This window comes from Salvia hispanica, chromosome 4 (assembly GCF_023119035.1).
Source record: "Salvia hispanica cultivar TCC Black 2014 chromosome 4, UniMelb_Shisp_WGS_1.0, whole genome shotgun sequence".
NCBI lineage: Eukaryota > Viridiplantae > Streptophyta > Magnoliopsida > Lamiales > Lamiaceae > Salvia > Salvia hispanica.
In genome coordinates this window covers 5,965,757-5,993,071 of record NC_062968.1, presented here as the reverse complement: position 1 = coordinate 5,993,071, position 27,315 = coordinate 5,965,757, and the positions used below count along the sequence as shown (strand labels likewise).

Sequence of the window (27,315 nt, the reverse complement as noted above, 5' to 3'; positions counted from 1 at the left end):
TTTGATGAAGTTAGAATTATTTAATACTCCAATTTGGTTGAATGGTGAATTTATTTATATAAGTAATAGTGATAATTGGTTGAATATTAATTTTTGGTGATAAAAATTTTATCATTTAAATTATGTTAACTAGGAGAAGTATTATTATATATTAATGTAATATCAATAGAGTATTACTTAAAATTATAATTAGCGGCTATTGATTGCAGTTTGCAATAGGGAGTTATCAATTTCATGTCTAATTTGTTTTAGAGTAAAAATTTATCAAATTTTTAAAAGTCATTTTATATTCAAATTTTATTGTTATTAATTATTTTGTCATTTAATTTTAGCCATTTCCATAACTTTGAAACTCAATATAACATTTTATAATTTTCAATTGTCCCATGATGGTCAAAATTAAAACTAGTTCGACAAAACCAAAAATATGATATAGCAATAAATTCATATCATTTTTATATATCAACATACTTTAATTAACACTTTAAATAAATAAAATGACATTTTATCAAAACACTACGTAATGCTGTCTTATCATAATTTTAAATTTTTATAAATTATAATTTTATATTTCACTTTAAAAGTTATGAGATCAACAAGAAGAAGTCAACAAATTTAAAATTATACTAATATAAATGACAATTATTCTTTAAATTATTAAATCTCAATTATATTATAGTAATAGTACTAAAACAATTTAAAAATAAGTAGTACAAAGGGACTTTCAGTTACCGGAGTATTTTTTAAATTATTTAGTGTAATATTAATATATTATAATTGAGATTAATATATTTAAAGTAACTTTCCGAATGTGATAAATGTTTAGTTTTTATGAAGTATAACTAGAATTGATAACTCCCAGTTGCAACCGATAAGCTCCAAGTCTCTAACTATAATTTCAAATACTAATAATTTATTGATATTAAATTAATTTAACATTATGTTAATAGCTGCTACTTCCTCCGTCCTACAAAAATATGTATGTTTTTCTTTTTAATCCGTCCTACATGGAATATGCACTTTCCAATTTCGAAAAATTCTTTTCACTCTAATGAGGTAGTACTCATTCTCCACTAACAATACTTTAATTACTTTTTCTCTCCATCTCTATTAATTTATCAATTTTGTATTAAAATTCGTGTCAACTCCAAAATACATATTCTTTAGAGACGGAGGGAGTAATATTTAAGTGAATCTGATGCAACTGAATATGAAATTATAAAATTTATCTTAAGCTCCTAATTAGTCGCCATTTAAATAAAATCATTATTAGTAGTCTGAATCTGTATGTGTAGTTAGTGCATCGGGTGTTAAAGTTAGATAGAGCAAAGTTTGTAAAAGTGAGGCAGAAACGTCATCGTTCCATGGCAAGTGTTAGCTTAAATAGAAAAGGCAGGAGATGTTCTAATTGAATTAAAACGGCACCGTTCCACAGCACAGCACCTCCTGCTGTGTTCCAACCACAGCAGGGATCCACCCCTAAAATATAGTCGCAATGTCAATCTTTTGTTAGATTATCTAACAGCTGAATAGTAATGGATTATCCTCTGATTGGGTAGTATTCATACAAAAATTATAGTACTACTCTTAAATCTAGACATGACTGATCAAGTTCTTATAGCAAAAAATAAAATTTCTGTACTTTCATTCATATTAAAATTATTTGAGTTAAGTACCATAGGGGTGTGCTGCCAGTTGCAAATCCGAGCGACGCCGAAACAGTCCATAACTAACTCGAGTTTTTATCGATTTTCGACACCTTTCCATAATTTTTCAAAATTTCCCCAGTTGTTCACATTTTTTTGCCAAAGTCGGCTACTAACAGTCATTCCTGGTTCAAAAATATTGGAACTGGACCGATGAAACCAATAAGACATAGGTTCCAGATCGGAAATCATAACTGCCATTTCCGATCTGATTACTGTTAACCATGCATCCCTACCCTATATGAGGACATTGAGGAGAAATGTGTAGAGAGAAAAAAAAAGTTTAAGCTAGCCACATCCATCACTGTCCACTCACTTTCCACTCAACGACCACCATTTATTGATTGTTGTCACATGCAAAATGTGGATTTATAAATAACCAATGAGCTGTCATGCCTCACTCACTCAACTTCAAAAATATCCAAGCATATATTATGTGAGTTTTATCAGCCACAGTTTAATAGTAGTAAAAAACATAAACGGAATGTATTCGCAATAATTCAACCTAATAGTTCAAATGTGGATCTCAAACACCAAACACTGAGCCATGATATAGTTCTAGATCATCTAGAGTTGGCATTAGATACAAATAAGGTAGTTTGCCTACCAAGAGTTGCATTTTTTAGAAATAATATTACAACAACTTAGGGAATTATACAACATATATATAGCCAAATTCATAAACGTTATAGATCCACAACCAGAATGCAAGCTATTAGTACAAACTTCAGGGTTTATTAGCTACATAAGAGAAGATCTCACATATATTACACTCAGTCATCCTTGCTGACAGCGACCGAACTAGAGAAGGTAGACGTAGCTGAGAATCCAAAATCATTCGACTCTGGCGTTTTACAATCCGCCGTCTTCTTGCCCTGGTTGTATGGTGCTGCTGCACTCATCACCCTTCAAGAAAAATGCAACCACCAACTTAATGTTCGTCACTCAATACTCAACTATAGCCAATCCAAGAAGAGAAAAAGGAAAAATAGAAGAAACCAGTCTCTAATGTGCATAAGAAGTCTAATTTGCACAAAAAATTATCCTACTGCAAAAGGGATATTTAGTGCTGGTACATGAATGTGACTAAACTTATTAAGAAAAAATGTTCCAAAGAAAGCAAAAGCCTTAAATAGAAAGGATGGGAAAAAAGGAATAGTAATACATTTATTGTCTTTCCCCGTAAGAAATACTCCCTATGATATAGTATGACGCTAGCCATGTGCATTGATTTAGGGTATATGTTTGATTTTTTCTTTAGGAAAAGAGAATCAACAAAGTTACCTCTCCTTGCGCTTCTCCAGAAACCTAGCCAGTGATGCTTTCCTTGCTTGTGGAACAGCTGTGAAAAAAGAACATTTTAATTCATGTACTTAACACTTCTCCATATGAATTATGATGACACAAAGATGATAGAGACGACTTGGTAATGTAAAGTGAATTATTGAGCAATTGGTGCAACAAATAGTAAACTTCAGGTTCAACTGAAGACGATAACATACCTGATGACATTATAGCAGATGCAGCAACAGATGACATCACTCTAGAAGGTTCAGTATTATTAGCATGGGCAGGTGACATGCCAGCGGTCTTAGAGACCTTGATGTCATCATTGTTAGTACCCGGAACACCACAATGACCAATGGGGTGAGAAGAAACAGACATAGGGCTTGGGAGTCCAGAACATGGTGGAGTGCTCATGGATTGGTTAACCAATGGTTGATCTACTGCTGGAACTTTGGATGCAGGTGCTTGCATGTGAAGTTTTGATTGAGCCATCATAGATTGGGCATACACATTTCCAGCCAAAAGCATGATTGCTTGAGCCTGGATAATATACCCAGTGAGGGAAATCAATTAGTGCACAGCATCACAGAAATAAACAGAACAAAAGCGATGTCGTGCAGAGAATGAGGAACCTTCTCAGGGGAAATGTCATCAAAGACACACACTTTTCCACCATAAAAAATAGTCATCTGAGCAGGAGCATTAGAAGCCTTAGAATTGTTCCTACAAAAAAAAAGATAACAGAGAACAAGAAGTTGTTTAGACAGGCACATTTACACCACGACACATCATTGCTTATTAAATGTCTTACGGATGTTCAACTAATAACATAAGAAGATTACAATAGATGATGCGAATGAAGTATGAGTCAAGATTGCAGCTCACCATTGTTCAGTTACTCCAGCATGAGTACTTCCACCAAGAAACTGTGGCTTCATGGAAAATGGACTCATAGAATATGCAGGCTGCCCATTCTGCAGCATAAATCAGATGTTAATCTATAAAGGCAGTTTTTACAATAGATAACTTATTTGCTCTTCACGCCGTGGATCAGATGTTAATTTAAACACTCAAATTTCCATACATAAAGTTTATTCTCTCTTTGTTGCATTAACCAGTTCAATAAATGCAGGTGTTTCCCAAGCACAATATTTGCTATCTAGATACTGAAATATCAAAAGGGAGATAACTCCATGAGGATTAATAATTATGCGACGTGGTGTAATAAAAGGATGGAACAATGTCAATACATGACCCAAACATGATCAGACCAGAGTCAAATATGACTCAAATATATCTCCAAGAGATGCAAGAAGATCAGATTTTACCTTTGACATAAACTGAGGGAGGCCAGACGCCTTGTTTGCAGGCCCAGAGCTCCTTGCAAATCCTGACCATTTTTGTTTTTATTTTTTTGCAAAAAAAACAGCATGTTAGAAATCATCTCTCCAAGTCTAAGTCATCCAGTCTTTAACTTTTAGTTACAGCCATGTTTGAAGGTATTTGAGTCGTATGTATAACAGAGATCAAAGTTTTCAACGTAAATTGAACTATTGAACTCATAACACAATTGGACAGATCGGAACAACTATTAAAAGCATAAGAAGATTCACTCTCCTCCCCTTTCTTATGTTTTCTAAAATGGAAAGATTAGTAGCTGAAATGAAATTTGGTCAACTCAGCTGCTGGTTCAGATCTCAAGCAAATTAGAGACAGCCAGTATCATTCCGTTTCTTTAACAGATCAAGACAGCATTTCTAAGAAGAAGATATGAATTAAAAGTGATACTATGATTGTGTTCAACAAAGCTAACAAAAACTCTTATTAACATGTTTACAAACACAGAAACACCAACAATATTTCTTATACACATCTTCAAATTAGGGAAAAACAAAAACGCCTAAAAACACATAAAACCTTCAGAAATTTGGAACAAACGCTCAAACAAGTACACCGCGTACAGCTGGGGCAAAGAAATCAAACAAAACGTCTAAAATTCTCATGAATTTGAGCGTGAAATAAACGGAATTTTGTTAGAGCATAAACAGGAGAGAGAAATGACCAGATTCTTCGACGACGCCTTCAACAACCTCTTCCTTAACAGTGGCATCTTTGTTAGGGTTCAACCCCATGAAATCTCTCTCCATATCTCAGAATTTGAAGCGACAAAGAGGTATAAGAAATGAAGAGAATTGTTGAAATTATTTACATATGCAGAAAAAGCCCTTTTAAAAGGAAAAGCAAATGGTTCAAAGTTGTAACTGTAGTAAATGGAACCACAGAAGATTTTCTAGTTGTGTTGATTGCTGACTCGTTGACATAGACTTTTACCTTATGCATGAAAATCGGAATTCATAAAATTATAAAAAATATGTGAAAATTTATCTTTAGATATTGATAAAACAATTTTAAATTGAGACTGAATTTACCAAAAATTCTGGTAGAAAAATAATAATGGATGAACCGTTACTTACCGGCGCAGGGGTTGGCCGGTAAAAGATCACATGCGATAATCGATGTCATTAGGTTGGACCACACGGTATGTTAGCCACATGTCTTCACGATTTAATCTCTTAACTCAGTTTGCCACTATTGAAAATTAGTGGAGTTATCAACGGGTCGCAGCGCAGTTGGCAGCGCGGAGCTGTGGTGACCATGAGGTCATGGGTTCAAACCCCGTCACCCGCTGGGAGACTTTCGGCCTTAATTCGTAAACCCGGTCGAGCAGGATTAGTCGGATTTCGCAAAAAAGATGGGTTCGGTACACCTGTGGTTAAATCAAAAAATAAAAATAAAAATTAGTGGAGTTAATTCAGTATTGTTCAAAATAGAAAATAAATTATGGAAGTGAAGTAGTGTGCCAACTTTCTTTTTACTTGGATTTTTGGCTAGAAAATCTAACTATATGCAAATTACAAAAATAATATTTCGAGATTTTTAGATGTTTTTTTAAGGGAATTAATAATAGTTTCTAGTAAATTTGACTAAATCCTCTTCGCTCGCAAATTCTCTTTCATTTGTTATCGACGCAAGATATGACTCTTTTAAATTCTTTATAATTATTCTTTTGATTTTGTTTTCTTGTGTTCATCTGATAGAGCATTTATTTATGTTGCTATTGTGATTTTATTGCTTTTATTATTATTTCTGGTTTGAACTGTGTCCTAGGAGTACTATTCAGTTGCTCGTCAATTTTAGCACTATGTATTTCTTTTAAATAAAAAAACACTTTCTTATTTCACATTTTCACTTAAAAAATCATATTATCACATCAATAAATATGGTATACTCACAATATTCTATAGTAGTGGAGAGATTTTTATTCGGAATAAAAATTAAGAAAAAGATGTGTAATGTATTAAATAAAAAGATAATAAAGTTATGAGTGAGTAAAAGTAGAGAGAAGAAAGTAAGAGAGGGAAAAATAAGTGAGTAGAAATGTGTTGATTTTTACTAAAAGAGTGAACTACATAAACGGTACCTGATTTTTCACTTTCGCACATAAATGGTACCTGATCTTTATTTTATATCGTTTTTGGTACCTATAAATCACATTTTTGGTACCTAATGCAATTTTGACCCCAAAATGCTCTCTAAACAAATACATATTTCCATTTGTATCATTATGGTTATTTTGGGCATACAAAACTAAGTACCAATAGTGATATATTAATTTCTTCACTCATTCTTCTCACTCTTTATACTATTATTATTGATCAATATTACAATTATTATTTGATGTTATAAATTAATAATTTATTTATTTTTTAATGTCATTCAAATATATTTAATTATAAGTCTAGTTATAGTTATATCTAATTATTGTAATAATACTAAAAACTAGTTGTAATAAATAAATAATAATAATATAATTACTTAAATTATGAATCACACAATATTATACAATAACAATAATTATTATTATTATTATTGTTGTTGTTGTTATTTTACATTATACTAATAACTATTCAATATAATCTTAATAAAAATTTCAAATTGTGAATTATATTTATAATGATATTAAGAGTTGAATATTTTTAGTTAGGTGTTTCATCCATAAAATGAGTATAAAACAATTCAATACAAAATATTTAGTTGATTTAAATATTTTAAATAATTAATTTAATTAAGTGTTTTGTTCTTGATTTATATTATGAATGCAATTAGATGTATGTATAAAACACTAAAAAGAATGAAGAAAAAGAAGAGAAAAGGAAAAGAAGAGAAGAGAAAAGAGAAAACATAAATTAATGAGAAAAAGAAAGAAGAAAGAAAGATAAAATATTAAAAAAAAGAAGAAGAAAATGGAGAAAAAAGAAAGAAGGAGAAACTAAAAAAGAAAAAAAGAAAAAAGAAATGAAGAAAAAAATAATCACATGTTTGGTATACTATTTAATGGAAATTTCCAAAAATATCTTGCATAACAAAATAATCACAAGTTTGGTAGGTGGGTTATTTTTGTCACTGGGTACCAAAAACGATATAAAATAAAGATCAGGTACCATTTGCGTGCGAAAGTGAAAGATCATGTACCATTTATGTAGTTCACTCTTACTAAAAAGAAAAATGACTCCACTACTATGGAACATACCAAAATGACAAAATAACTCTCTACTATGGAACAGAGGGAGTAAGTTTATTTCATCCGTCTCATAGAAATAGGTCATACTATTTTTTTTTCTTTCCCATATAAATAGTTCATATCCATTTATGACATCATTTATCTCCTTCTCTTTTACTTTATTATTTATGGGTCTCACTATACAATACACAATTGTTCAACTATTTTTTCTCCTTTTATCTTATTTTATCAAGATATTAGAGTCATTTCTTTTGAGCACAGGAATTTAGGAGATGTTATTTAGTAGTGTAAGTGGAGTTAGGAGTAAAACAAATTTTTACCATAAATAGAAATAGCTCAAATATGTGGGACACCCCAAAAATGAATAAAGATCTAATATTTTGAGACTGGGAGAATATGTTAATACCAAATGACTTATTTTTATGAGACAAACATAGAAAATGGGAGGTGAAATGTAAAGAAAAGAGATTTTCGTATCTCTCTTTCCCACTATAATTTTAACAACAGAGAAAGCAACCTCAAAAGTTAAAGAAGTTTCGAGTTTTGGGTGACGGAATAAAAGTTTCAATATTTAACTTATTTATTTACGGAAAAAAAAATGATAGCTACTTATTATTTTGTTTGACAAATTTGGGGATATAAATGAATCGCGCATTAAAAAATGTTAGGTAGAAAGTGAGATAAATATGTGAGGCCGACAGCCGAATTAATTCACAACATTCTTACTATTTGCACGTGAACAATGCATATATAGCTTTAGATTATTCTTTTTTTACTAAAAAAAAAGTAAATATTCATTGTGTAACATTAATATGCATATATAACCCTGATACTAATAAAGCACAGTAGATCAAACCTCCAAAAAGAAAAGCACAAGAACAGAAATGTGACAGTTAAATTTGGGATAAAATTTTAGGAAAAATGTAGATGCAGAGGAAAAGGGGTGTTATATATGTCTTTTTCTTCAACTTTACCAAACATGAGGGAAACATTCTAATCCTTAAAAGATCTTATACTAATACTATAAATTAGGGTGCAAGGCCATAAAATACGTAGTAGGTATATATAAAGTCAATTAAACTCTATCTTCCTAATTAAATGACAGATTGACTTTGATTTAAGAATTGCAGTTGTGATTTAAATCTATCATGCCAAAAGCCTAAGTTTGACCTTTTTGGTTGGAAATATGGCACATCAATAATGTTCATATAATTGCTTTTTCTACTATTTATTCTCAAACTTGGTGGTGGATTTTAAAACTTAAAAAGATAATAGCGAGAAACAACATTTAATTTATGAACTTATGCAATGATGTAGAGTATAATTAACAATGTTAAGTCAATCACGTAAAATGTAGTACTCTCTCCGTCCCAGATTAAGAGTCACTTTTTACCATAAAAGTTCGTCCCAATTTAAGAGTCACTTTTAGAATTTTCCATATTTGATCATATAATTTTACCCCATTCTACATCAAAATTACATAAAAATGTCATTATCTATATTAAAATAAATAAAAACAAAAATCAAAAGTCAAAAGGGACCCACCTTCAACCAACTCCACCATCTCACTTCATTTATTACACACTTCAACTCTTTCTTAAAATCCGAGCCATAACAATAAGTGACTCCAAATGTGGGACGGATGGAGTATATTAGATAAGATCATCAACAGCTAAGAAACATTAAAAATTGTGGACAATTGAGAAATTTCAAACAATTCAAAGGTGCAGGATCATGTCACTGCGAATTTACCAATTATCAAGATCTATTTTGTATTTGAATTTAGAGAGGATCATTCTCTCAATATAATAGATCTAGATACAAAGGACAATAAATCCAAAAGAATGATCAGAGACACTCTATAGTAAAAGTATTAGTATCACAAGAACAACAAATCCTAAAGAAGGAATGTGATCAAATGAAAACTCTAAATATTGTACAAACTCAAAACTATGATCTGGATCATTGAAAAATATCAACAGATCACAAAAAAACATCAACAGAGAAAATGTCAACAGAATTTCAATGGTAGTCAATGATTGATGCTTGTGTTGATAGTGTGTTGATACTGTGTTGACATTAAAATCTTGAAATTTTACACTGTGTTGATATTGTATTGAAATTCTGTTAAAGCTGTGTTGAGAAATTTTGAATTTGTACAATATATAAGTTTGCATTTTATCACTATTCTCCAAAAGAATTTGTACAAGAAATATGAAAACTTGAACAAAGTTGGAAATATCGAAGATAAGTTGGCTCAGGTTGCACAAAAACTACATCGGCCAAGGACCTCTTCCAGTAACTACAACCACAAGGTTTTTTTTTTTTTTTTTAAATCTTATATAAAGGAGGAAATTACAAATGATGTCAAGATGGCTCGAACTCGGCAACTCATACAATAATGTTTAAGTTCCTTGCTGCTAGGACAAAAGCTCTGCACTAACGACAACCCCGAGGTGAGTAACTCAGAAGTGCTCAAACCCAAAAACCCTAGTGTCATCGATTACAACACACAAAGAGATATACTCAACACATGATCGATTGGAAACCACAGTCAAACTCACATAAGCTCAAATCTCCCAAGGAATCAACGAGATCTCCTCTGACTTAGCAGATCGGACTCACAAAGAGTCAATCTAGTGTCGGACTTCACAAGGAAACTAAAGAGGTTGCTTCCGCTAGATATATCACCTTTCAGAACTCACAAAAGAAAGGACGGAGACGATGATCGAAGAAGAGAGAGTGAATGAGAGAATGATTGGGATGCTAAACGCTTGAGAAGGTTAAGTCCTGTCACAACAAACACACTAAACATCCAATTTTGAAATTATTTTTATTTATTTTAAGAGTTATCAATTAGCCCATCCTCCATGTTCTTTCTCTTGTAAGGTTGTCCGACAATTATGACGCATAAAATGATAAAGATACTAAACATTAGAGCATCCGTAGCGGTGCTCTTGCACAAGAGCACCCGCCGTGCCGTCGACGCGGCGACATCCCTGCTCGCCACTATGCTCTTGCCGACGGCACGACCTTGCTCGATAGCAAGAGCACCGCCGTGCCGAAGAGCAGGGCGACGTGGCACCTCCTGATTTGCTAACGACATTTTCGTTGGAAATTTATTTTTTTAATCGAAAATAATCCCAAAAAAACAAATTTCGGATTCCCAAACATAAAGCTTTTTAATTACCTTTTTTTTTATTTATTTTAAAAAAATTTAATCCCACAATCATTTATAAATACACACATTCATCATCCATTTTTCACATCAAATTATGTCTCACTCATACTTCTCTCATATTTTTCCATGCAACTCACCTACATCTTTCTCTCTTACTCAAACATTCTCTTAATTCAAAAATGGATATGAACGATATTATTGCGGAAGCGGAGCGCGAAAAACAAGAATACTATCAACAATATTGTGTCGCCTATGAAGCCTATGTCGCCACCGCTGCCCCCGCCCCTCCTCATCGACCAACGAGATTAAATCGCCGCTACATCCCTCGTGATGGGAGGGAACCCACGAAAGGCTCGTTGACGACTATTTTTCCGACGAGCCGAGGTTTCCGGCAGATTACTTACAACGCCTTTTTTGCATGTCAAAACGCTTGTTCGTGAGTATTGTCAACACATTGTCCGCTCGTGTTGAATACTTCCAATCACGTAAATACGCAATCGGTCGGCAAAGTCTCTCTGCATTGCAGAAGTGTACTTGTGCCCTCCGAGAACTTGCTACCGGGCAAACGGCTGATATGTTCGATGAGTATTTGCATGTGCGTGAGTCAACTGGAATCCTATGCCTCAAAAAATTTTGCGCCGGCATTCGTTCTGCTTTCGGTGAGAAATTCCTTCGGGCACCCACCACCGAAAATTGTCAGCGGTTGCTTCATCTTCATGAAACTTCCCACGGATTTCTCGGTATGCTTGGCAGCATTGACTGTATGCATTGGAGGTGGAAGAATTGCCCGAATGCTTGGAGGGGGCAACACTTAAGCAGCCACAAAGGCGGCGGCCCAACGCTTATCCTTGAAGCGGTCGCCGACTACCGCCTGTGGATTTGGCATGCATATTTCGGTGTGGCCGGATCCAACAACGACTTGAACGTGCTCTATTCTTCACCCCTCTTCAATGATCTTTTGAATGGTGTAGCACCGGTGATCGACTTCACCGTCAATGGAAATCCATACCACGTGGGGTATTATCTCACCGATGGTATCTACCCAAGGTGGTTGACTTTCGTGAAGACGCTCAACTTGCCGCAAGACCCGAAACGAGTTCTTTATGTGCAACGTCAAGAGGCTGCTCGGAAAGACGTCGAAAGAGCTTTTGGGGTCCTTCAATTTTAATTCAACATTGTGAAGACCCCGTCTCGGCTGTGGTACACAAAGAATATTGCCGACATCATGTACACGTGTATTATCTTGCACAACATGATTATAGCTGACGAAGGACTGAGGACGGCTAACTTTTCCGACGAGGATGAAGCCGGAAGCTCAACCGCAATGTCTCCCCCCACGCCGAGGTGTGCATGCGACAATGCGCGAGAGGATCGAAAGAAGACACATAATGCGCTATACCAAACCCAACTTGAGCTACAAGAAGACCTAATCCTGCACATTTGGCGAAATTCGGCCACGAGTATTGGGTTTTTTTAATTTTATGAATTTAATCATGTAATTTTTAATTTTTAGGATTTTAATTATGTAAATTTAAAATATTTAGTAATTTGTAATAGTATTTTGGATATTTTTAATGCATTTTAATATTGTGAAAATGTTTTTAATTAAATTGAATAAAAGAATGGTGGAACCCTTGAGCGTGCTCTTGCGGGAGAGTACGGATGTGAGTGTTGTGCTCTTGCGAAAAAGTATAGAGTAAAAATGAATAAAAGTGGGTATGCTCTTAGATATGCAAGAGGAAAATAAGAAAACTTTATTTCTACAAATAATACTACACCGGACTAGCTTGGCAGCATTTCCAGGCGTACTTGTAATATTTTTTATTGTTTTTCCTCATTTTCGTAATTTCCTTGTGTTATACTCCCTCCGTTCCATAGTAATGGAGGCATGTCTTTTCGGCACGAAGATTAAGAAAAAATTGTGTTAGGTAGGTTAAGTAAAGGGAGAGTAAAGTGGAAAATGAAAAAGGTAGAGAGATGAAGAGAGAATAAAGTAAGAGAGAGTAAAGTAAGTGTGGAAAAATGTGTTGACTTTTACTTAAAAAAGGAAATGACTTTATTAGTATAGAACGTACCAAAATGGCAAAATGACTCTATTACTGTGGAATAGAGGGAGTATTTGTAACAATAACTATTTCTGAAATGTCTTAGTATTGACTTAATTTTGTATACTAATAAACATTACATGCATTAATGCATATTCTTACTTTCCTAATAATATACTAGTAGATGCTATCCATTCAAAGACAACACAAATATAATTAAGATACAAACTCTATACTTCCCTATGTATTTTATACCGAGAATAACTCTTAAGAAATTCCTTCCCGAAGTCGTATATAGTAGCTGAAGTTAGTAATTTACTAATTTTATAACTAAAAAATTTTAAAGTTCAAATTCCAGATTTTATCATTTCCAAATATTTTTTCACCTATACTGTATACTTGTACATAAAATCAAATAAATACGTTAAACGGAGACTCTTGGTGGGCTCATACGTCAAATATATACTAGTAGTATATGTTTTCGCATATGCTATACTTTTTAGGGTTTAGAAATTGTTAAATAGAATCATTTTCAGCACATTTTAAACATGAAGATATTTTCTAGAAAGAGTTATGAACGCCACAATATTTGAGCGGTGCAGAAAAAATCCCATCTCTCTCCGGAAAATGAAAAGGAAAATATTAGAAATAATGTTAACTAGTAGGAGTTCCATATAAACGCAGTATAAATGAGATAAAGTCATAATTATAGTACATTGTTTAATCAATTCGCTACCGCGTGTATCTATATTTGGGACGATATCAAATTAGAAATTTCATTATCTTTTTGAGATAGTACAACCTATAATGAAATAACAACTATATAACGAGCTATAATCCTAGTAAGAATAAGAATCATATTAGGCCCAGAATACACGTATGTCATCGTAACGAGCTATAATCCTAGTAAGAATAAGAATCATATTAGGCCCAGAATACACGTATGTCATCGCTGTGATCGCAGACTAATTCACTCAAGTTTAATTATTTTTGAGTCAAATACGAGTTTGATTCATTAGACAAGGTTAAGGTCACAATTAAATTCATTTAAACTTTATTGGGTGTTGAAATAGAAAAATTAAAATGTAATTAGTAGCTTTTAATTAGTTAGTTTAGCATTAATCTAGCCTATATATAAGGCATATTATTGTAAATTGTAGTCAACTTCTTTCAAAATGTAGTCCATAATGAAATTTTTCTTTTTTCTTCTCCAGTCTCTCTATCGAAAGTTTTTCCCAATTTTAGCAGTTACTTCATCCTCCTTCAATGGAGGTTTCTAAATCCACATGAGAAGGAGGTTTCTAAATCCAAATGAATTTGCCATTTTCAACATTGGGTTTGAAGGAACTTAGTTGTTGGATATTGTCAAACTCAACTGTAGTCAATCCGTTACTTAAGTTAAAAACGAGTTTAATTTATTAAACACATCCACGTTACAATTTAAGAATACTTTATTTTTCATTCTAAAGGAAATATGCAATTTAACCTAAAGAATTGCTTTTCAGTTGATTTTCTAGTTATGTTAGCTACAACTTACAACTTCAAGGAAACTCCATCGGAAATAAAGGGTTGCTACTACGGTTAGTACTTAAATAACCATCAACGAACCATCCTCAAACTCTTCGAGCAAGAATATCAACTCCTATATTTATACTACTACCTGTGTTCCAACACAAAAAATTAAAGTAAAAATAGAAATAAAATTGTTTCTATAAACTTCGTCGTTCTATCCACAACTTATACAGTATTTCACAAGCATAAATCTGGATGAAAATCGAAATAAAATGGCAAATTGTGTTGCATGAGAAATGAAATACAGAGACACAAACATATAGTCGACTCTTGATTTTCCACGGTACATCGACTACACATACTATAGGTTCCCACTTTCTCCAGAAGAATTAGTATTGCGATAATTGAGGGTACGCGTTATGAAGCAGGAACTGCAGAAGCAGAGACAAAGGGTTCGCTGATCTGAAGGAGTTCGTTGGAGAGACCGGTAAAAACAGTATCACCTGTTTCAATAGGTCTGAACTTAATAAGTGCTGCAGGGACCAAATCCTCTTCTTCCAATGTGATTCCTCTCTCTCCTGCCGCTGGATAATGTGGGATCACCCGTCGCTTCACTAAAACTGGATGTAGCAGCTCAAACTCTAAGCTTGGGTCTTTCAGTGCATTGCTCACCAACTAACATAAGAAAAAGAGTTTCAACTCAGTAATATTTTGTGTGCTTATTATCTTTTACTCAGCCAGAATAAAATGTTTTAGCATATCACACTTTTTTGGCATATTTTTCTGAACAGAATTGGTTCAATATATTCAACAGAGAAATCAGTTGATCGAGTATATCAAAAAAATCAGGACATTGACTATACTGAAAAGGTACACATGTACAAAACTGTCTGGTACGAGGATTTTAGAGAGGAAATGGTCAAAAAGATGCGAGGGGAGAGTAGAAACTCTTCCCTTAAAAATGAGAATACCCATTTGATACACCCACCATCTGTTTTACAAGTTGCTTTCAATGGAAACCAAACAAACTTGAGATCTTTTGCAACTTATTGAATGAAACAATGTAAACGAAGACACATTCTGTAACAGATATTGAGGCCTAGAACTTCAATTTTGGAAATTATTTTGGGATGGTTGGTTAATTTTACAAAACATATCAAAATTTCACAGCTAGGCGTAAGATACCTGTTGAGATTGCTTTTACACTTTTATCGTGCCATGCATTGCTTTAAATTTAAACGAATAAGAAATTGTAAGCTTTTAAGAGATCATCGAAGATTCAGCGTACTCATGCGTGCTTATAAGCTTCAAGGTTCATATCAAAATTAGAAGGTACAGGGATTTCATAAGCTCCAAAAACAAAAGAGTCATTTATTTTAAGCATAGTGGTTAAAAACCAGACATCTCTTATCTGAGAGGGGGGAAACTTCACCATGCACAGGTAACAATCTAAGCGACTTATCCAATATTGCTAATCATTTAAAAAGTAAAACAATATCCCAAGGACAAAAGAGACAACCCCAAATGCTCAGTTGAATTTTAAATACTAGTTGTAAATACAGCCAAACTACAACTTATGTATAAAAAGAAAAGTAAAAGAAAAAACATAATGCAACTAACATAAAAGCTTGTAGTCTACTGAAATATGTGGAACCTTATGTATCGAGGTAAAAGTTCAGTGTCAAAAGTATTAGCATTTGGCAATCCAGGGTATGAAACAAAAGTTATCTAGTATTTACAAGACATGAAGTCGGTATTGTCTATCATCAAGGATATGCTTGTAAGACAACAAAAGTTCATTCCCAGGGTACTAACAATAACATAAAATGGGTTTACTTATTCAATAGTTTCTAAGTCTATAGGAAATATATGAAAGGACTAACCTCGTATAGAGCACCAGTTTGCTCCCATGGAGAAAATATAGCTTGAAGTACCACTCCATCAGGAAACTGTATTCTAATGACCGTTTTATTATACTGCCTTCTTGCAGCTTTGGCCTGCTTTTCTCTGTATGATTTAGGAATGAGAAGCTTAGATTCCTCTAACTTTTTTCTCCTTGACTCTGCTTCCCTTTTCACTTCTTCAGCTGAAAGGTTGTAGAAAGAATCAGGTAGCTCAATCCGTGCTGCTACATTCTCGGGGACGGAAAAGAATACCCGGATCTGATTTCAAGAATGAGGAAAAGTGATTAGAATTCATTCTCAGGGAAGTAAAGAGCCCGAAAAAGAACAGATAGTGGAAGAATCATGAAGCCATGAACTGCTCCTAGGTGAACTCGACTCAAAGTGCTGCAAGGAAGAAAACTGGAGCAGAAATTATAAGGTGATCAACTTGTGTAGGACAGAGAAGTTATATCAGTAAAGGAGTTACCTATCTTTAACTGAAATAGCACATCACCTTACTTATGTCCAACTACTAACTCTCATATATATATATATATATATATATATATATATATATATACTAAGTATGTATCTGACAACTACTAGTTTGGTATATAAAACAACCCTATATGTGTGTGTGTGTGTGTGTGTGTGTACACAACGAAATCCTTTCTCTTCCACATGTGTCTTTGATTATCACATTCTAACTACAAAGTTGTCAGATACATACTTATGTGGACTTATGCGTCTTTGATTATCACATTCCTTTGGTTTATGCAGACATATAGCAATATGTTAAGAATAGCTCAAGGTTCCTAGTCTCCATCCTAACATAGGTGAGATAAAACATAAAATAGTAGATGGATATTTTAAGGCATTTTATGGCACTGTCAAACCACATAATCAGAATATATGGCATATCTATCATTGAACAGGGTATAACATTCATTATGAAACACTTCATCAAAGAGTTTACAGGACACAATAGTTCAGTTCAGTGACTTCAGTCCAACTGGCACCAAATCATGTAATCCCATCCCAAAGCATACAAAATGTTTCAAGAAAGAAATTGAAATCTAGTTTCTATATTTAATGTATGGCATTAGACTTTATGGGTTCAACATTCTCTACCAAATTCAAGAATGCACCAAATACCACTTCCTCAATTGGTAGTGACCCAGCCGATAAATGACAAGGAATTGCCCGACTACCCAATATATCATGCATCCATATGAGATTCTTTGGTACTTTCAGATAATATCTTCTACTAGCTTTTTGTCAAGCTTACTGCAAACGTAATTCTTATGAGCCCATAATCTCATTATCAAATGTCTGCATTAAATCATGAGGTTTCACAAACCCGGAGGATAAGACTTAAATGCCGTACCAACTAGGCATCCTATCTTGTGGTCATTTCTAATTGATACCCCTCTTTTCTGATATTAGACCAAATTTCCAGCAGGATGAAAAACAAAGCATCACATGTAATCAACATCAATGATTTTTTAATTGGGGATTCACAAGAATCAAATCATGAAATCACTAGACTATAATTTGAAAAGGGAATACAAGTGTGAAAGTTTAACATAATTGATTGACTTTCTTCACTGTAGATTATGTCTCTCCTAGAAAAAAAAAAGTTATTTGAGGTCTTTCTAAAAATTCAGAAATAAGATACATTTTACAGTACTTTAAAGTTGCAGTGCCACTTGGGTGATTAACCACTATCTTTATCTGGAATCTCTGGATGCTTATGAGAGTTAGCCAAACAAGTTCAGCTGCCGAATTGTTGTTTTTATTGCGAAGGACATATTGTCAGCGAGAAATATAGCATGCAAGGCGAAATAAAACTTACTTTCAAATGCCCTTCACATTCATTTATGCATGTGTCCACTAAATCAGAGAATACAAATTCACCAACCAGAAGACGGTTTACAGCTGTTTTACTTCTCTTTGAGCTTAGTAGTAATACAAATATCTAGTGTTACTCCATGAGTCCATGTTAAAACTTAAAGATAGAATATCAGAACCAGATAACATATGCTTAGTATGTCCATTGGAGGAAACAGAGGTAGTCTCTAAAGCAGAGTCATAAATTGGGACCTGTAGTAAGTAGCCTAAAGTCTCACACAATTTAACAAACTACAAACTTACAAATCCGATCAGACTTTCCACTCTAAATAATATTTATGCAATTGGGTAACAGGAAACTGCATGGAAGCTGCTATGACCAATTACCATATCAAACAGAAAAGCAATCGAACCTAATAGGCAGCTACTAATGACATGTGTCATTCATAAGTGATAACTATTTTATATTTATATAAACAAACATATAATCATCTAATTTTACGGAAAGAGCACACTACCTGAGATATTTTATACAATCTACATGCCCTTAATCCATTCCTAACCAATTACAAATTCTCCCTTTCAGGTAGCTCCTGCTCTTATAATATAAGGTTTTAAAAGAATTTCATCAGAATAAGAACCAAAAGTTTTCAGTTAGTCTGACCAAAAGAAGTCCAACTAATTTTCTAACAACACTCTTCAATCTTGACATTCTGAATCAGGAGTTTGAGCTGCACAATGGTAGCTATCAACTTCAAATATCGAAACATCTAATTTCCAACTGGCCTGTTAAAAGTTATCTACATTCAGTAACTTCATGAAATTAGGGGAGGCAGGCCTATAGATTTCCACTATTCATAAAATTTTCCTCCATAGCAGTACCTCTGATATGCTGTAACTAATTCTTTAAGACCTAAACGTAACCTATAGGCTCATTTGATAGCAAAACAAACTTGACAGATGAATCACAAGACCAAGATATGATAGTTCTAAAGCACCAAAAATAGTTCAATGAGACAGTCAATCAAACAGGGAGTCAAACACCTAGCAAGGACTATACCTGTCTATCAACTGGCTTCCTCTCAATAGGTTTATCCAACTTAACTGGAGCCTTAGATGGTAACTCTTCTACCTTCTTCGGCTCCAGCAACAATACAGCATTTTTAACCAAACCAAGCTGCTCCTTAGAAGGCTCTTCCATCACAAACCACATTTCACTACCTTCCTCCTTCAATTCAAAACCAATGCACTCCAGCAACTCCACACCTCCAGGGACATCAGCGATCGCCTCCTTTATCTTTGGATTCCCCATTCTAATCCTCCTGAACTTAGCATTCTCCGGCTCTTTCACCACATTCCTCAAAAGCCTTATCAACACCTCCACCGAACCATCGCTCGGCTTCCCCGACGTGTACGCGCTTACACAACTCTGCAGCTGATCACGAACACCATCGGCTTCCTTATCGCTACTCCCCGATTCTGCTCTGCTCAAACAGGACTCGACGTGGGAGGAAACCTCTTCTTCGGAGGCGTACCCTCCACCGCAAACCGGACACTCGAAAACTCTCAAAGAATAGCCATTTGGGTTCCTCTTCCCCGTCGTGACCAATGAGTCAAACGGATCGAAGCCGTTTTCCGGCTTCTCGTGTGCCTTAGGGTTCATCCGTGGCCCGGGCTCTCTGTTCTCCGATTTATGTTCGGAGATAGTGTTTACCTTTGGATTAGAGGGCTTTGAATTAGACAGTGATGATGAAGAAAACACTGATTGAGATGGAGGCGGCGGCGGCGGCGGAGACGGTGACGACGTAGTGGAAGATCCCAAAACTCTGCCTTGGCCCTTGAATTTGCCCGATGATGATGATGTGAAGGGGTTGTTGACTTTCTTCATCAGCCCCTTCATTTTATCTTTAACTTCATCCATTCTGCTTCGTATTCAATCAACGATCACTGAAAATCGTGAGAACAATGCGATTAATGCTACTACGAGTTCGTGTGTATGAATCGTAGTAGGTTTTGGGGGATATTTCGATTCAGCACAAATTGATGAAATCCTGTAAAAGGTTTTGTGGGGGAGGAGGGAGGGATTTGAATAAATTCAACAGAATTGATGCGTTGACAAAACACAATCCACGAGCGATAGATACAAAAATCAGGCTGAGAATTCGATTTCTATGGAAGTTTGCGATGAGAGTTGAATGAAGAAATGTTGGGGTGTTGAAAACAAAATATGTGAAGTATTGGGGTTAAAATGATAGTGTGAAATAATTATCTGTTGGCGCGTTAACAACCAACAAAACCGTTTTTTTATTTATAACGTAGGAGAGAAGTATAAAAAAAATTATTGAGGTATTGATAGTGAAGTTTAGAGTATTTTCTAAAATTTTATAATTATTATCTTTTTTTTTTATAAAAAATTATTCTCTAAAAAGAAAAGTATTTGAGAAAATAAAAATGACAAAACAAAAGCTTGATCGAACATAGAAAATGGGCGCTTTCTAATTAAATTAATTTAACTTCTATTTAACAATATTCAACTTTATTTAGGTGTCAAATTAATCTCACCAAGAGATAAGATTATCTTTCTTCCTTGGCAAGTATACAGTTCTAAGCATTTTTTATTTGGTTTCCTAGTCAATAGGTTTATATGTTACGTAGGAATACAAACCTCGGTTCTGTCAACGTTTGCAACTATGATTGCCTGAGATCACCTAATTTCTCTACAATGGGACTGTGTCACTGTGATGCTTAATAACACATTAGATAATTGTGTGTTTGGAGTAGTTAGATGACCTCAACCTTTTGAAATTAACATTAAATAGCTTGTTTCTTTTTTTTGTTCTTTTAGCCTTTTGAAATTAACCCATCCAAACTGTTTTGTGCATTTACTCAATCTTAAGATTCAGAAAAATGAGAGTTTTAGAGAATTTAATACAGCTCAATTTTTTTTATGCTTTTAGATTAACTCTGTGTTGTCATATTTGTTTGTAAATTGATCGAAGTGCAAAGAAATGGTAAATGCCAAAAAAATACACTCCCTAATGTACAACAAGTTATGTTACACTGAAAACTTAGCTAAAACGCCTAGAGGGAATATAACAATACAAATTTCGATAATTATTTAGGGTAGTATAGAATAAACTACTTATCAAAATTAATAAAGATCAACTATACATTAGTAATTAGGGTAGATCAATAACTAGGGTGTGACATAGATTAATTGAACAACATTAAGTTATTCGAGGCCTAATTTGAAAATCAGAATCAAGTCAACCAAACATAATCGTATACTCCCTCCGTCACAAAAAATAGAGCAATTGGTGTATGACACGAGTTTTAATGTAGAATTGGTAAAGTAAGAGAGAAGGGAAAAAAGTAAGAGAGAAGTAGAAAAAGTAAGTGAGAAATAGTGTTAGTGCAATGATGTGTAGGATTATTATTTGTTAAAAACTTTCCATAAATGATTGTGCTCTATTTTTTTTGGACGGCCGAAAATGGTAAATATGCTCTATTTTTTTATGGACGGAGGGAGTACAAGTCTAGCAATGCAATTCATAATAAAAAAAACCAGAATCAACAAAAGTTGGATTAAAATTGAAAGCTCAAGTCTAGAAATCCAACTCCGAATCAACAATCCAAAATTCAACTCAGAATCAACTAAGAATCTAGAAATGAAAATCAACAAACCTAATCATACATTCTGTGCCACACCGAAATCAACAAACCTAATAAGATATTCAGATATCAACCAAACAAAACTGTATGCTAAAAGTATCACACACAATTATGTGCCATAGCAAAATCGCAGGAGTTTTACTACTCACTCGACAGTTTATCCTGCTAAGCTAGCTCATCACCCAAATCTAAATCCAACACTCCCAGAGCTGCTCCACCTTATCAGCAGCATATATCGGGTGCAGCTTGTAACTCAGCTCAAACCGAGTTACGGTCGTGCCACATGGAAGGTGTCACGACCGCCCTTCTAGGGTCATTAAATGCGGGCGATCGCGACCTAAAAAGGGCTTGAGTGCAACAAAGACAAGGACTAGGGTTTCATTAAAGGATTTGACCAACGTATTAAATGAACGGTTAACAACAAGAAAAAGTCAGAGCAACGCCTTGGCAGTTAAATCTAATGGATAACAACTGTCATCATAAATGATCAAAACGACAAGGGTTCAATGGAATCCAAAACATATCATGCCTCTAGATTCTAAACGAAAATTAATATAGTTTCAAGATCAACCAACGATAAGTAAAACATGTTTAGCAGAAGCATCCAAGAGAAGAGTGAAGTCATGTGTGAAGACACAACGATACTCGGAGTTTCAAGACAACCATAGTATTTTAATTAAATTGCTCAAAAACTACCAACCGCTCGTCGCCAGCTCAACCTGCACATAGGGAAAACACATGCAGGGCTGAGTATTTTGAAATACTCAGTGGACTTATGCCGAAAACAGTTTATCAAAAATATTATTTATCATGCCATCAACAAGTCATCATCGGGGTTTAGCTTTTAGAAGGGCCTTAGATACTCAAAATAGTTTCTGTTTCAAAAGTCGGCTGATCAGTCATTTTCCCATAGACGTTTATCATATCTTTCACATACATGACATGGAATGCGACCGCAAACCAAGTCACTAGCCCGGCCAACCCATACGCTGACACACGGTCAACCATAGGTGTACACTAATCCAAGTAGGGTTTGCGGTCCTACGAGGATCCGAATTCGATATAAATAGTAATGACAAAAGCCACATCAGATAGGCACGTTAAAATCCAAATCACATCACAATAAACACAGTTTCACTTCATAAAATATTTAGGACATTGTCCTTATTTAAAAGAGAGTCCACCTCGACTGCTCAAATTTCAAGTACTTTCTTCCCTTTGCTATCACGCTTCGTGCGCGAGTTATCACCTTTAGATAATATGTATCACGAATCAGTCTCAATCATCGAACTCAAAATCACGCATGCCCCCAAACGTTTCCTTTTTCCACTGATTTGTTTTATATCAATAGTCAAAATCAAGGCATGTTCATCATATCGGTTTATTCATACTTCAATGTCAGATCTACCATCAAAACATGGTCACGCATGATGTTCTTCGCACAACACACATCATACACACACATCGACACACACACACACATACACGCCGACACACAACACATGCTTCCCTTTCATCAATTGTTTTCCCCCCTTTCACTCGATCTATATGCATTAGGGTTCAAGAACACCGATTAATCGGTTAGATGGGAAAAGATAGATCTAAAATACCTTTTCTTGATAGAACGAACAGTAGAACAAAGTAATAGCCTTGATTCTTCAACGATTCTTGAGTTTCAACTTCAATTCTTTGCAAAGAATGAAGAGATCTTGAATAAAATAGAAAACAAGTTGAAGAAGAGTGGAAGAGAGAAAAGTGGCGTGTGGGAGTGCGGGAGGCGTGTAGTTTGGCTAAGGTTAGGGTTTTTCTCTCTTATTTATAGAGTTCAAGAATATAATCCCACAATTAAATAAATAAAGATTTGGGAAGATATGGGGGAGGAATTGGCGTGATTTTTGGGGAGAAATAAGGAGTAGGCGATTTTCTGCCTATTAATTTTGTGTTTGATTTATTTAAATTTTCACGGAGCAAGAAATATCACGGAGCAGACTAAAAATAATAATTTCCCAAATAAAAATATGGAAGTAGACGATTTTATGCTCCCTCACAAGGAATCAAATTTCAAATCTTAATTAAAATAGGGTAAGACAAGATTCACCTGGATATAGTAAGATTTGTTAGAATATTTGTATTTATTCATGGGAGGGAATGAATAAGGGATCAATTAATCAAATAAAATAATTCCCTTCTCCCTTAAATAGGAGATTTTCGAAATCTCTTCGGAAATAACATGGGGATCGATTTTCTCATGGAGAAATAAAGAATAATTGGTTTTTGGATTTAGTTTGGATAAATATCCCATGAAATTAATTAAATTCAAGAAAAATAGAATTCCTCTCCAATAATAATAGTGGTCAAAAATTACAAGAAGATGGGTGGAATAATTATTGATGAACCTATTCAATCTCACTCACCCTTAGGAAATGTAATTCACCACAATAAATTTCGCCCCGCATCAATTATTCAAACAACCAGATCAACGGAATTGATTATTCAACATCCACGTCACATATCCAACGGAATTGACTCAGTCAATCCAAATTCTTATTCCAACCAAAATTAGGTCACCATAGAAAATCATTTAATAATTTCACTCATCATGTAATCCACATACTTCACGACATTAAAAGCATTTAATGCAAAAATTTTATGGTTCGAAAAGTGGGGCGTTACAGAAGGACTTCATCTTCCTTCAGAAACACAAGTGTTGTGCTAGGATATGGGCCTGCACGGAGAAGAGAAGAGTAAGTAAGACAGATAGTAATACTTAGTAAACATAATATACAGTATATATGATCTAAGTATATTAAGCAACCCCACTATTATCATCACCAAATAGAGCATATACCTAAAAGCACAAGTTGATCACCCTTAAGTGCGTAGTCCACATAGCATGTACCTGCCAAGAAAAAAGAATAGTGATGGAGATTGATAATATGCAAACCTCACTACCTTCATTTATGCATTGATATCACTTCTAAATCTATCAAATATATATCAGTTTTGGGAGAAATTTATACATGAGGTGATTTAGACATGACTAGCAAAACCAGATTTAGACCTCACTAGCTTCAGTTTTAACCATGTTAAGGAGAGATAACACTTCTAAATCCAGCACTACCAATAGCAAAGCATGTTTCAGAGTTTTAATCAGGTTTTAAATGATTATAAATAGATTTTAAATGTTGATTTCAACTTCTCTAGCAAAACCAATTTTAAACCCAAATGGTAATTTAGACAACACTAGCAGAATCGGATTTAGACCTCACCAGCTACAGTTTAAACCATTTTAAGGAGGGATAACACTTCTAAATCCAAACCTATTAGTAGCAAACATATTTCAGAGTTTTAATCAGGTTTTAAATGATTTTAAATAGATTTTAAATGGTTATTTTTAACTTCTCTAGCGATACCAAATTTAGACCTAACTAGCTTCAATTTAAATCTTGTTGTACAGATATCACTTCTAAATCAATCACTACCAGTAGCAAATACTTTTGAAGAGATTTTAAATATTGATTTTCAACTTTAAGTTTAATTAGGTTTAAAATCATGACTTAAACTTAACTAACAAAACCCGATTCAGACTGTTATGTTCTGTTCCACACCATACAATATTAGGAACTAAATAAAGTCTAACTAAAAATGATTACTATATCCTGCTTCAATTAAAAATGATTTCCAAATCCAGCAAATATGTATAACTGACTGTTCTGTTGCACAACATCACCAGCAAATAATCAAAAACCTAATTAAAATGATGCCTAGATCCAAACAGATATTAGGAACGAAGCGAAATCTAAAATCAACGTTTGGAATTAAATGCAGTCTATCATCAACGTTTGAACCAAAATGAATTCAAACATCAACATTTGGAACGAAATGAAGACTATCAACAACTAAAGGAAAATATGAGATTCAAAATGCAGATAATAAAAGCTAATTAAAAATGATGTCGGGATCTAGAAGATATTAGGAATGAAACTAAGTCTAAAATCACTATTTGGAATGAAATACAAACTATCATGAGCGTTTGGAACGAAATGAAATCTATAAAAAGCATTTGAAAGGAAATGTAGACTATCATCAAATAAAGGAAAACATAACATTCGAAACAATACTATCAGAATCCCCTGCTGTGGTGGGAACAGAGCAGGGGCTGCTGTGCTATGGAACGGTGATTGTTAGGGATCGACCAGCCGAAGGCTAAGGTTGAACGACCGAAGTCTACACACTTTGTGAGGAGATCAACCCTCACTAAACATATCAGTTACAAGGAAATACATGATCTAAGCTACTGCTTGATTAGATTAGATCTTCCTGAAACATAAAAAAACGGTTCAAGGAAACAATTAAAGCCTAAAAGATAGACAAAGAAAAAGAACAAGGTGAAAGAGGATCTTGAAAAACAGTAGGCTCAAGTTGCACCAGGTACAACCGCACAGGTCTATTAACACCGAGCCCACAAAATCCCCAAATCACAGCTCAATTTGCCACAAGAGTGAGGGGGTAACAAGTAGACCGCAATCCACCAACACTGTATCTCGGAAACCCTAAATCCAGCAGCCTTACTGAAGAATCACTCAAGATCTCTCTTCGGATACTCAAGATCGCTCTATACACAAACTCTAGCCAACACAAGAAACCTCACACGGTCAAGAACCACAGACCAAAAACCAGAGGTTTCCAACACCCCTCACACACACACACACACCAGTGCTTACACACATAGGATGAAGATGGAGGAAGAAGATCTCAAGCCGGAGCACAGAGAAACTCTCAGGGAGAAAACCCTAGAAAACGCCAGAGAAGCTGCAGAGAGAAGAGTATCACAAGTGAGAGAAAGAGTCTAGGGTATAGAATATTAAAGTATTCACTCAACCCAAACCACCCGGGCCAAACACAACCTAACTGGGCCACTGGATATTGGGCCCAGTTACAATTAAGTTGGCAATTGGGCTTCTCCAGATAAGGGCCATCATATATTACAATCTCCACCTTGGGCCTTTGAGCCTCCTGTAGTAAATACACATTCTCCACGACCCATCTTTCTTCCTTACCAACACCACAGGAGAAGAGAAAGGGCTAGTGCTTGGTTGGATGAATCCTTGCTTCAAAAGATCAGCCACTACCTTTTCAATAATATTCTTCTGAAGAGTAGTGTGCCTATAGGGTCTAGAATTAACTGGTGAAGCCCCATGAGTCAAGACAATTTGATGATTATGAGACCTCATTGGTGGCAGCTCAGTAGGTTCATCAAAGACCAACTCCTAACCCTGCAGAAATTCTTGTATTGCAGAAGGAATAGCCTGATCTTTCTCCCTTCCTTCCATAGTCAGCAGGGCAGGGTGCACTTCCTCAGTTACTCTGATGCAACATAGTTCTGCTCCTTGACAACTGGAGATCAGTTTCTCCATTTCCTTCTCAAAAACAGTATGTATTATTTGGTTTGATTGGCTTCCTCTTAGAACATGTCGTTTTCCCTGCAGTGTAAACTCCATAACTAGCTGTTTGAAGTCCCATTGTATAACTCCCAAGGTTTCCAGCCACTGAACTCCCAACACCATATCACAGTTTTCAAGGGATAAGAGTAATA

General features: G+C 34.6%; 2 protein-coding genes and 1 long non-coding RNA gene across 3 annotated transcripts; all 3 read right to left on the bottom strand.

The window, feature by feature from the left end:
• Positions 1-2,247: 2,247 nt before the first annotated feature.
• LOC125222559 (protein TIFY 7) lies at positions 2,248-5,236 on the bottom strand. The gene is made up of 7 exons (XM_048125239.1): positions 5,056-5,236; positions 4,322-4,383; positions 3,879-3,967; positions 3,626-3,716; positions 3,209-3,533; positions 2,991-3,048; positions 2,248-2,612 (listed from the first exon to the last, which is right to left on the bottom strand). Exons 1-7 carry the CDS (start codon positions 5,138-5,140, stop codon positions 2,480-2,482), a joined length of 843 nt encoding a protein of 280 aa, XP_047981196.1. The 5' UTR covers positions 5,141-5,236; the 3' UTR covers positions 2,248-2,479.
• Positions 5,237-14,481: 9,245 nt separating this feature from the next.
• On the bottom strand, positions 14,482-20,260 carry LOC125223259 (plant UBX domain-containing protein 2). Its single transcript, XM_048126328.1, has 3 exons — positions 19,108-20,260; positions 16,197-16,475; positions 14,482-14,988 (listed from the first exon to the last, which is right to left on the bottom strand). Exons 1-3 carry the CDS (start codon positions 19,966-19,968, stop codon positions 14,731-14,733), a joined length of 1,398 nt encoding a protein of 465 aa, XP_047982285.1. The 5' UTR covers positions 19,969-20,260; the 3' UTR covers positions 14,482-14,730.
• A 3,969-nt stretch (positions 20,261-24,229) lies between these two features.
• Positions 24,230-26,565, bottom strand: LOC125222979. Its single transcript, XR_007176635.1, has 3 exons — positions 26,444-26,565; positions 24,568-24,618; positions 24,230-24,444 (listed from the first exon to the last, which is right to left on the bottom strand). It is a non-coding gene; the product is annotated as an uncharacterized LOC125222979 (long non-coding RNA).
• Between the last annotated feature and the right edge of the window lie 750 nt (positions 26,566-27,315).